The following is a 12520-nucleotide window of genomic DNA, read 5'->3' as shown; positions in this document are numbered from 1 at the left end:
TCTGTAACTAGCTAGTTAAATGGCCCTGGGCAAGCCAACCTGAACCTACGTTTCCTCTCTTATAAAATGAAAGAATTAAATAAGCCTGAAATTATTCTGTGCTTTTTGGCAGTGTCACTCAACTAGCAATGGATATGAATTTAGAACCCAGACCTAGTTCAATACTACCTCAAAATAATGTTTCTAAACTGTCTCACAAAAGAGACTATGAAACAACATGTGGCTGGCAGAGGCAGTTCGGACAAACGGGTAGAAAGAAAGATTTCATACCGGGGCTGAAATAAGATGATATTAGTTTATAAAATTAATATTAATAAAGAGAATGTTATATTAATGTATAGAGTAAGGGATATAAAAAAGGTAAAGCACAATGAGGAAAACCAGTATAGAGGCAGATTATAGACAGAAGGGAGCAGGAATCAAAGATAATTTTAGCTGTGACTTTTAAAACTGAATTAGGGAATAAAATATGAAGAGAATACTACATAAATCCAAACAGAAGCTGACCAAGACTTGAGTTAGAACAAAGAGCAGAGAGAAAGGGCGAGATATAACTCATTTTCAGGAAGTGGCAAAACCCAGCAATAAAAATACAGCAATATGCTGTATAAAAGACAGCAATAAAATAAAAAGACAGCAATATGCTAATTCAACAAAAAATAATGTAAATCAGTAGAGCTGATTTACAATGCTGTGCCAATCTTACACCAAAGTGACTCAGTTTTACATACATATACATTCTTTTTTAAATATTATTTTCCATTATGATTGTTCCCAGGAGAATATAGTTATACAGTATGGCCTTGTAGTTTATCCATTCTAAACATAATAGTTTGCATCTACCAACCCCAAATCCCCAGTCCATCCCTCCCCCTCCTCTCCCCCCTTGACAACCCATGACAACCACAATAAAAAATATTTTTTGTAATGTATTAAAGAACTACAGACACAGGAAATATGGCTTGAATAATAATTTGTCAATGACCTAACAATTTTAATATAATCAGAAGTATGAAACCATCTTCTAGAGCCCAGTTTTTCACACTAAAGGTAGTTATCTATTAGACACGGCCAACAATGTTTTAAGATAATGAAGAAGAAAATAAGAAAATAATGTCAGAATAAAGGTAAATGCTACTTTACTGATACTTCCATCTCAGTTTTCTCTGTTTAAACAAGTATCTGTTTGCTGGCTTAAAACAAAATTTCTTACTCTGCATCATGGCCTAAAGGTTTCGAAACTCCCTATTATAGAAATTTTCAAACATAAAGTAGTGAATACAGTATAATTAGTCCCCATACATTTATCATGTAACTTCAACAATTTCCGAACATCATTCTTCACTGAACCTTTACTGAAAGGAAGTGAAAACTATAAGGAAATGTTGCTGGCAGAGGAAGTATCAAGTTTCCTTAAAATGCTTATACAACAATAAAAAAATTAAAAAGCAACTTTAAAAAAATAACTTCATTTATTTATTTAGGTTACGCTGGGTCTTCACTGTGGTGTGCAGAGCATGCATGGGCTTCAGTAGTTGTGGTGCACAGGCTTAGTTGCCCCAGGGCATGTGGAATCTTCCTGGACCAGGGATCAAACCTGTGTCCCCTGCACTGGCAAGTGGATTCTTAACCCCTGGATTACCAGGGAATTCCCTAAAAAGTAACATTTAGATATAAGTTTCTATATTTTCCCCAAAGATTTTCCTTATATAAAGGACAAGCTTAAAACATATTCCTTTAGAATTCAGTATGATTCATAAATGGCAAAACATAAGATATAAATTTCAGATCTTCTTTGCTCTGAAAGGTACACAATCAAAAGAATTTATATGTGCATTATTTTTGTGAATTAATCTCTACTAATTACATATAGGGCTTCCCTTGTGGCTCAGATGGTAAAGAATCCGCCTGCAATGCAGGAGACCTGGTTCAATCCCTGGGTTGGCAAGAACCCCTGGAGAAGAGAAAGACTACCCATTAAGATTTAAAATCTAGTCTTAAAATTAAGTTCAAGTTCTCTAGTTTCATTTCATAATAAATTTAAAGGTTTAAGAGATTGACAATACTTAATAAATATTAGACTGATGGATATAAGCAACACAGTCAAACATTAAAACTTCTTTTCAAAAATTAAAAAACTTTTAAATAATTTCAATCATTAAACAGTAAGTGAATTTTCCGATCCCATGTAGTTACTTAGAAAATATTTTAGAAAAACTAAGTATTTTAGAAAAACTAAAAAATACCTACTCAAAAGCACATCACAAGATCAGTTTCCTTCCAATTTATGCACACCACCAACATCCCACTGCTAATTCTACCCAAAGAGAGAAATGGGTTTTGGAAATCAGACATACCACAACTAGCTTTTGTTAAACCAGTTTTCAAAAAAGTACATGCCACAGCAAATTCTATTAACTTCACAATGCTATTTTTTAAGTGAATATTTTTCTTATCCTAATAGAGAGTCCTGAAGAGTTTGTGGTTTTAAAACTTTCTATCATGGAAATTTTAAAACATACATAAAAATACAGAATATTATAATGAATTCCCATATATTCATCATCTAGCTTCAACAATTTCTGAATGTCATATTTTTCCTCAATGCTATTTTTTTTATTTAAAAATAAATAAATATTTTTATTTTTAACTAATACTGAAAAATATTTACATTTAAGTATGACTCACAAACTGTCCAATAAAAGTGTTATGGCCAAAAAAAAAAAAGTGTTCTGGCCGATGATGGAAAAAATGTTTTCAGAAATATTTTTACATGTGATATAAATCAACATTCTTTTTTTAAAAAAGTTATAATTTCAAAGCTCACATAATCCTACCTATTTTCTAATTAAACAGCAAAGGTGATAAAAATTTAATACAAAATTAAGAAATATAAAAATTTTAAGACACTGAAAATAGATTTTAAAGCATTAAAAATCTCACCCACTTCTGAAACATAAGATAAATAGAAACTGTACATTTTGTAAGAAAAAGAAACCTTCAAGTGACTTTTCCAGTGTACCTGAGATTTTCAGGTTTTCATAAAGACACATTTCCCTTACACACAGGAATATCAATATGTTAATTAAAACTGTCCCAACAACTAAAGTTCAGCTATCAATTCATAGACAATTCATAGAATATTCTGCTTAAATCTTACAGATCCAATTGTTCCTGTCTTCTCAAGTCCACTGAATTCATGCAAACAGGTGAGACTCATGCTATGTAATTATATAAACATTACCAGAAATACTGAAATATATGCAGACTCACGCTATGTATGAGCTAAAACTATGGCTGTCAAAAAAGCTTGCTACTGCTTGTTACTCTCCTAAGCCTCCCTGAACAAATTCACTCCTCTTAAATTCCACTGTTACTTGAACCTCATATGGCATGCCTGGGCAAATTTGATGACTTGGATTTTGTTTTAGAAGCCAGGCTTACTGCCAAGTCTGCTATGTCTACTCCCCTGACCCACCAGAACAGCTTTAGACAACACCTTCCTTATTTATGTTACTGCTGTGAGCAGTCAAACCACTGCTTACTATTAAATGAGGCTCAACCTCCTCAGGTTTCCTGTCTCTTAGGAGTAATGCAATTGACTTCAATGTATTCTGGCTTCCTCAATCCCACCTCTTATTAAATATAAAACACCACCAACATCACCATACTGAATCACATACTAAGGAGGAAAGCAAAAGATACATTAAACTTCACAATCAGTAACACAACTCATTATCTTCTCTTAAAATGTTTCCATTTTATATATTAGCATTTTACTTATCATTTTTTCTGAAGAACCATGAACTCCACATTTTCTTACCAAAAATGTCCTCATGATCACACTTCATTGAAAAAATAAACGCAGAGCAAGACTCAAAAGCAAGGTCTGGGCTATAATTCAGTAAAAATACATACAGTAATTTTAGGCAAAGCTCATTGGTTGACGAAAGGCAAGTCATAATAATAAGTTGATTCTCCAACTTACCTTAAGTTAGTATTTCAAATGCCCTTAAATACTTAAGTTTCAGGACTTACTAGACCCTCCCTGCAGTGTCTTGGCAATATACACAACATCCAAGTTTTAATTTTTATATCATCTAATAAAATTACTATAGTTTATCTCTGCTAATAGTTTAGAATATATGCCAAAATAACCTTTCTGTATTGGCAAATCCCACTGACAGAGGAACTTGACAGGTTACAGTCCACGGGGTAGTAAAAGAGTTGGACACAACTGAGCAACTAAAGACTTTTGAGAGTCCCTTGGACTGCAAGGTGATCTAACCAGTCCATCCTAAAAGAGATCAGTCCTGAGTGTTCATTGGAAGGACTGATTTGAAGCTCAAACTCCAATACTTTGGCCACCTGATGTGAAGAACTGACTCATTGGAAAAGACCCTGATGCTGGGAAAGATTGAAGGCAGGACGAAAAGGGGACAACATAGGATGAGATGGTTGGATGGCATCACCAAATCAATGGACATGAGTTTGGGTAAACTCTGGAAGTTTGTGATGGACAGGGAAGCCTGGTGTGCTGCAGTCCATGGGGTCACAAAGAATCGGACACGACTGGGAGACTGAACTGAACTGACCAACTATAAACAACAACAAAAACAATTAGCAAATGGGAAAATCTAAGAAAACACAGGTATAGCAATGCTCTTACAAAGATAAAGTTTTAACAAAACAATTAAAATGTTTTCCTCAATTTTCTCCATACTCACTAAAACACAGTTATTCACTAATCTCCATCAGGAAATTCTGCTAATACCCTCAGGAGTATTGTCTACTTCTTATCAGGAAAAATGTCAAGGAAACAGAATATTATTTTTCCAAGTGAAATGGTGAAACGTTTATCATTGACTCAATCACCTAATATATATTCTCACTGCATTCAAGTCTAAGGAAAAAGCTGACCAATAGTATGAAAGTAAGGTTCAGCAGTAATCAAATCTTCCTTTATAGTATCTAATGTGCTGTATAAACACACCATTAATTTCTACAGGAAATCATACACACAACTTCCCTTTTTTCATACTGATTTAAATATCCAATTATACTTAGTATGGTTAGTAAAGCAACCATCCTTCACACCATACTGAGTTAGTAACAATTTAATTCAAATAAGTAGAAAAATGTAATTAAAAGCAAATGACATTCAGTGTGTATATTTAGTAAGATATGAGAAAGGAGGTAACACTGAAAACAGGAATAGAATTAAAAGGAAAAAATTAAAATATTTAAGACAAATATTCCAACTCATTTAGTAAGGTTTAAAAGACTGGATCTCTCAGCTGCCCTTACTCTCTCTCTCAATATTTTAGCTTACTATAGAAAAAAGGTCTAAGAAATAGGAGGAAATAAAAAATAATCAATCATCAATTTGTAGGTATTTTTTTAAAAATCTTATCATTTTGAAAAAAAAATTACCACCACTTACTGAGTATCACTGGGCCAAGGACTGTGCTAAGACCTTTAAATACATTTTATCTCATTTAAAACAAGAGAACAAAAACAGAGTACAAATTTTAATAAAAACAAAAAAGTGAGAAAATGAACTTATCTAAAAGACAGTAAATTATAAAGAATACATGAATCAGATGTCCAAACACTAAACAGTCAAACACTATAGATTTAAGATTAGGACAATGATCTAGAAAAAGTTCCTCAAATTCATTTTTTAATTTTTATTTTAAAAAAATTTCCCCTCAATTTTACGTGTGAAAAAGCTGCATATTAAAGTGGTATCTGACAAAACTACACATCATAAAGTAAATTTCTAATAAAAACACATATTCCATCTATTTCTCCCCTTTTAAAAAGGAACAACAGATAAAATACAACACACCTACAGCACACCTTCCTCCCAGTGACTCTCCTCCAGGACTAGAAAGTCAATGTTTAGTAACGAACAAATCCTAAGAATGAAAATTTAAATCTGAAACATAAAGAATATTACAACATCTAACTAATATATATCAATACACTAAAATAGAGCGCCAGAAGCTATCCTCCATGATGGCAAATAATATTAGCAAAATACATTAAACACCAATTTAAAATTCTCTATTTACTCGTGAGGTATATCTTCATTTTCAAGCTAGGTATTAAGTAAAAGAAATGCAAACATAGTATTTTGATTCACTTTTAACTGGAAAAATGTCAAAGTTAACACTGTCCTCATATTTAAAAAAAAAAAAGCTAAAGACTCTAGAATCTTAAATTTTCTTTAATGGAAAAAAATCTCAAAATACCTTGGTAAGCAATAAACTTAAGTCAGTCACAATGTATTGACTTTATCAAGTGTCAAATCATCTAATTTGTATTTTACAAGCTTGCTAAGGATATTCACTAAATTCAGCTTCTTGCCTTGTCCTCAGTCTCCATCCACTATCCTCTCCACCTCCAAATATTTTTCAAGATCTTCTGTATGGAAATTTAGATATGACACAAGTACTCTCAAGCCTTTAGAGAGAGGGAAAACCTGGAACCCAAAATGACCGAAAGCTGCCGTCTTATGGTATTGACCAATAAAAGTCAAAGAACTAAGACAAGTCTCATAAACTTCCCTTGCCATTAAAAAAAAAGAAAAAACAACTGACTCAAAACTTAAGTGGTACTTTTTCATTAATTGAACAAATACTGGTGCCTACTATGTTAAAGGCACCTTGTTAGGCATCTGTAAATAAGATACTGATATTATCCCTACCCTCGTGAAATGCTCCACTCCACTGAGAAAGAGAACTCAGACACAAGTAAACTCACTGACATGACCAAATACTGATCTGAATTCTAGTAAGCAGTTTTACTCTCATGGCCCACCTTACTGCATATTATCATCCTAAAAGCATGTTAGTTAATCCACTTAGTCCTTCAAACTACACACTCTTAATTATGCTTAGTAAAATGAAAATTAATTTTGAACTTCCCTGGTGCTCCAGTGACTAAGACTGCACTCCCAATACAGGGGCCTGAGTTTGATCCCGAGTTAGAGCTAGAATCCCACATGCCTCAACTAACACGCAGCACAGCCTAATAAATAAATAAATTTTTAAAAGAAAATTAATATGACATAACTTTGAAACCTTAATTCTGAACATTTAACACATCATTTTCAAAAGAATTTAAAAATTAGCTAGTAGGTGTTCATAGCAGCACTACTTACAACTGCCAAAAGGTAGAAAAAACTCAAGTCCATCAATGGATGAACAGATAAAGAAATCGGAGTAAATGTACGATAGAATATAATTCAGTCAAAAAAATAAAATAAATTAAAAAAAATAAATAAATAAAAAGAATATAATTCAGTCATAAAAAGGAACAAAATACTGCTATATTCTATAGCATGGATGAACCACAAAAACACTGCACTAAGTGAAAGCCAGACACTAAAGGTCATATATGTATGATTCCATTTATATGAAATATCCAGAATAGATAAATCCATAGAGACAGATCCCAGATTAGAGACTGGGCTGCCAGGGACTGGGAGGGGGCAAGGGAGAAAGAAGAGCAACTGCTTAATGGGTTTGGGGTTTCCTTTTAGGGTGATGAAAATGTTTTGAAACTAGATAGATGTGGTTGCACAATGCTGTGAATGCACTAAATGCCACTGAATCATTCAATTAAAAATGGTTTGTGTCATGTGTACTTTATCCTAAATTTTTAAAACTTAAAAAAATAGCTACTAGACTACTTTAAAATGGACCTTTTGACACAAATAAAACTGCTCAAGTTTAACTTTGGGAAAACCAGTTATAAATCAAGTTTCAAATCTTAACTTCTTCGAGATCCATTTTGATTTTGACCCATATCAAAATGTCTTTTAGAGGACTTATGGCAAAAATCATTCTTTAAAAAGCTGTTTTCATAGCTTGTAAATGTTACTTAATGTTTGAGATGTACATTCAATTCCAACTACATGATGATTCTTCTTTATTACATGTTTGGCTAACATCTTTATGGATCATCTGGTTGGTATATAATGTTCTCCATCAAGTTTGTGTCCAATAAAAGTTTGCTGACATCATCAACTGTTTATCTTCTTTATAATAAAAATACTCATTCAAACGATGTATTTTTTTGTTAAATCCCAGTAATCTAACTACAATTCAATGCAACCCTCTCCACAAAAGCCACTTTTCCCGTTCCTATCTCTACCATAAGCTGCAACACCATTCAGTCAGACTAGTAGCACAGTTATTTGGGTTACGTGCCTCCATCCCATTTCCCAAGTTCCTTGAGGGGCCTCTCAATTCTTTCTGCGCCCATCATAACACTACCAAACACCACCCTGAGCATAACAGGTGCTCAAACGATGTCAATGGGATTGAAAAAGACATCTAACATTTAAAAAGCTAATAGAACTGATAATAAAGTACAAATACTTCGCTGAGAATTTTTATATAATACGTTCTGATATGTTTTTCAGTGCAAGCCTACAGAGCAGTCTGTTGAACATCAATATGAACATGAAGTAATTCACCTAACACCCGGAAAGAATAAAGGGGGATTAGTCTTATCCATTTCCCTTTTGAAGTTCGCTTGCATAAGTAATAGGGAAACTGAACTTAATGAACCACAGTATTCCAAACCAGGTCACAGGAGAGTTCTAAGTCCCCAGCCATCCTGTTTCTATTTCCTGATTGGTCTGACCTCCAAGCATTATGGTGCTCAGCCTTTCACGATCTCCTTTAAACTCAATACAGGATCTCCTTCAAAACATCTTCCGAGATGAGCTTTTTCTGAAAATAAAAACTGACTTCCAGAACTTTCTAGGAGAATTTCGGACAAGGCACCCCACTTTTTAAAATGTTCCGAAACACTCTGCTGCAAAAAAAATAGAAATCTATTTTTCATAAAAGTCCCGTTATAGTTACACTTCTAATTAAATGTGAGCCATTAACTTGCACAAGTGGAAATTTAACACTACAGCATTACTCTCGTAGTGAAGTATATTTAAATAGACATGTGCACGAATTTTAGAGAGCTCCTGCACTTCCAGAATGCGCATCTTTCAAATGGAGATTGTTTTTAACACCTAGAATAGATGAAAAACCAAGCCTGCTTACACTTCACAGGGGCATTTCCTTCACACCACGCTGGCAAAGCAGCGACAACCAAACGCCACCTGGGCAGCGGCCCCGACCCTCGGCCTCCAAACCCCCGGAGTCCAGGTCCCCACTAGTTTGCTTCCAGCCAAGACCGCAGGCACTTCCAAGTCTCTGCGACTCACATGCCTCCTCAGCGGTTTAAATCCGCTCTTTACTCACCACACACACCCACACACACACACGACGTTACTAGACTCGGGACGACCGAGGGACCAGGGAGGGGGAGAGCTCGTGCGAGCGAGAAAAGCTGACGCTCCTCATTCCCGCCCCGCCCGGCACCCACCTGCAGGCCGCGAGCCCGGGGGCGGCGGCGCCGGCGCCCCGTCCTCGCCAAAGACGAGTTTAAAGTCGAGCTCGTCGTGGGCGCCACAGTTTGCAGTAGTCATCGGCGTGGCCCGGGGTGCTGCGGCTCCTCCTCAGGCGGCTGCGGCGGCGGCGGCGGCGGCTCCTCAGCGCCGCTTCATGCCGGGCCGCGCCGGCCAGGAGTTCGCGGCTCCGCAGCAAACTTTCCGGGCGGGGACCGCGACTCCGAGCGTTCCGTTCCGAACTCGAAAACTGGCCGCGCGCCGAGCCGCACCACGAGCCGCCGCCACTGGCAGTCGTCGGTGCCCAAGCTGCCACGGTCGCCTTAGACGATATTCCCCGCCCCCCAACAGCCGCTGCCACCGGCGCGCTCCCGCGCCGTAACGCGCGCCAGGCCCCGCCCACTACCGCGCGCCCGCCTGACCCGGCAGCCCATAGGCCACTGGCGCCGCGGGCTAGCCCGACGGCCCCGCCCTCTCAACCGGCCTACCGCGTGACTCCCTCTCCTGGAGAAGGAAGCCATGTGATCATGGAGAGTCGGGTAGCCCTGCTGCCTCTTGGGAGTTGTAGTTTGGCCTCCACTTCATCACCTCCTAAACCTGGACCCGGTACCAGAGCGTGGGGTCGGTCCATAGCCCTCTAATTAGATTGAGGGGCCCACTACCGGCCAATCAGAGATCCCCTTCCTTCTTGGGCGGACCCCTAGCTGGGGAAGGGGCGCTAAGAGCCTTGGGGTTAAGGGTGCGGTGACTGGCGGCCGCAGAGCTACTTCTGCTCGCTGAGTTTGGGGAAGGTAACAGCGCTCGGGAGGGTTATGTGGCTATCACTCACACCCTCATCTCTTCACCCCAACCTTAATGGCGGAGTCTCCAGAAGGCGGGGACTGGGTTGGGCTTCCAGCTAAGCTAGAGCGGAGCGGGAGAAGACCTGGGTTGCGCGACGGTCCTCAAGCCTGTTACCCGTCGCTGCAGACCCACCCCTGCGGGGCGGAGCCCGCGCTTCGCCGACTGAGCCTTTGTCTACCCCCGCCAGCCCGCCTAGCAGCTGCTTTCTCGAGGACAGCCGGCGCATTCGAGACCTTGGCGAAGTCCTAGGAGCAGGGTTTGTCCCCTGCTGTAAGTCAGGCTAACTGAACGGGAAAGCCCATCGTGAACTCACGCCACTGTAAGGGCTCTGTGACCTCTGCATCCCGATGCACATCCATTAAAGCGGAAGAAACTGTACCACCCAAACTGAGTGGCTGTTAGTGGGAAGGAAGTGACACTGTATCAACAGTTTTCAAACTCTCGGCCCCTCCCCAGGGGGCCAGTCTTCCCCGGAGACAAGCTAACATGCCTCCTCCTGGAGCCTGGGGTGGAGGCTGTGCCCAGGGACGCTGAGCCTGGCTTGTTTACTTAGTACTCCTGCAAGGCACAGGGTGAACCAAGATCTGGGAGAGGTGACAGTGACCAACTCTCCTAGTTCCAGGCCCTGAAGGGCATAGCATCCCTGGAAGTGTGTTGCCTGAACTAGGGTCTCAGGCAGGTGCAAGAGCCCAGCTATATTCTATACTGTCCACAAAAAAATCCCTGGCTAGAGACTTGAGAATCCCTTGGACTGGAAGGAGATCAAACCAGTCAACCCTAAAGAAAATCAGTTCTGAATATTCATTGGAAGGACTGAAGCTGAAGCTCCAATACTTTGGCCACTTGATGCGAAGAACTGACTCACTGGAAAAGACTGGAAGGCGGCAGATGGGGATGACAGAGGATGAGATAGTTGGATGGCATCACCGACTAGATGGACATGAGTTTGAGGATGCTCCGGGAGTTGGTGATGGACAGGGAAGCCTGGGGTGTTGCAGTCCATTGGGTCGCAAAGAGTCACGCATGAGTGACCTGAACTGAACTGAACTGAACAGGGCAAGGGGGAGCACCCTTAAGAAATGTCTCAGTATGTGGACTGACAACGTGAGCTACTAGGGAATCCTAGGGAAAGCCCAACTAAGTCTAGGGTCAGCAAGACAGAGCACTTCCAGACCAGTGAGATGTCTATCTTGGATTGGTTCATCCCTGAGGTCAGAAAACTTTTCCTGCCCTATGCTCTGTACTCATACCTGTGCTGGACCTGGGGAGGCAGAGATAAATTAATCTCCCTTCAGGCATCAGGGAGAGGCCAGCAAATCTAATAATCACTGTACAAAGAGATTATGGCTGTGCCAAGAACTCAGAGGAAACTCATAATCACCCTGGATGCAGGGCTAAGAAGGAACTGGCGAGATGGGCAAGATGGTTCCAGGCAGAGAACAGATTTCCAAAGACTTGGAAACCAGAGAGTACATGCAGTGAATAAAAGCGAAAAATAAGGCCCGATGAATGGGGAAGAGTGGTGCATGCCACTGTGAGCTTTCTGGACTTTATCCTCAGTGCACGAGGGAACCACGAAAGGGTTTAGAGCAGATTTCCATTTCAGAATCCTGAATGAATCTCTGACTTGGAGTGGGGGAGGGAAAGATTCAAGGCAGAAGACAACCTTAGTCAAGGAGAGGGAACAAATAGCATTAAGTGGGTAAAAGAGCCTTCCAATAAGCAGTCCTGCCTTCAGAGGAACTCCAACCTTGAGGGCCTAAGTATGGAATTTAGAGTCCAGACATCGCACTAACTGCAGCCTTCTGCCCCAAGCAGATGTTTGGTCTGCCAATTAATATTACATGTAATACGACCCTTAGTATACTAAAAGGCCCCAAAAGTTTAGCCAGCTCACCTCTTCCTCATCATAAAATGATGTAATCTCAGGATGTGTCACCCCTACTGCCCCCCTCCCACACACACACATACACCAGTACCTCCCAGGTTATCATCTAGATGGAGAAAATGAACCTTTATCTAACCCCTCTGCCCTCCACACATGACTTTATCTGAACCAGGGGCTCAGCTGGTCAGGCCACGGAGAAGACAGGAGGGAGATCATGGGCCCGCCAGCCCCACCACTGGGCAGGAACCAGAAAAGCTATAGACAGTTGCAGAAATTCACCCATTCATCAAATGTTCAGCGATGCATGTGTTCCCAGCCACTGTGCACCTGGAGAACACTTAAAAGGGCTCATGTCTTGGGGAAGGTTT

The 12520-nt window shown here is 39.7% G+C and overlaps 1 protein-coding gene across 3 annotated transcripts in view; it reads right to left on the bottom strand.

Moving 5' to 3' along the window:
• The window catches only part of NFATC3 (nuclear factor of activated T cells 3), a 92803-nt gene extending 82930 nt beyond the window's left edge, over positions 1 to 9873 (bottom strand). Inside the window, exon 1 of one of the 3 annotated variants that reach the window (XM_043898877.1) lies at positions 9400 to 9873. In XM_043898877.1, coding sequence (XP_043754812.1) covers positions 9400 to 9502 — 103 coding nt within the window. In that variant the 5' untranslated portion in view covers positions 9503 to 9873. The remainder of the gene's footprint in view (positions 1 to 9399) is intronic. The other 2 variants (XM_043898876.1, XM_043898875.1) reach the window with 2 other exon arrangements.
• Positions 9874 to 12520: the final 2647 nt, after the last annotated feature.

This window comes from Cervus elaphus, chromosome 4 (assembly GCF_910594005.1).
Source record: "Cervus elaphus chromosome 4, mCerEla1.1, whole genome shotgun sequence".
Classification (NCBI taxonomy): domain Eukaryota; kingdom Metazoa; phylum Chordata; class Mammalia; order Artiodactyla; family Cervidae; genus Cervus; species Cervus elaphus.
The sequence above is the reverse complement of the archived record's forward strand: the minus strand, read 5'-3'. Positions and strand labels throughout refer to the sequence as shown.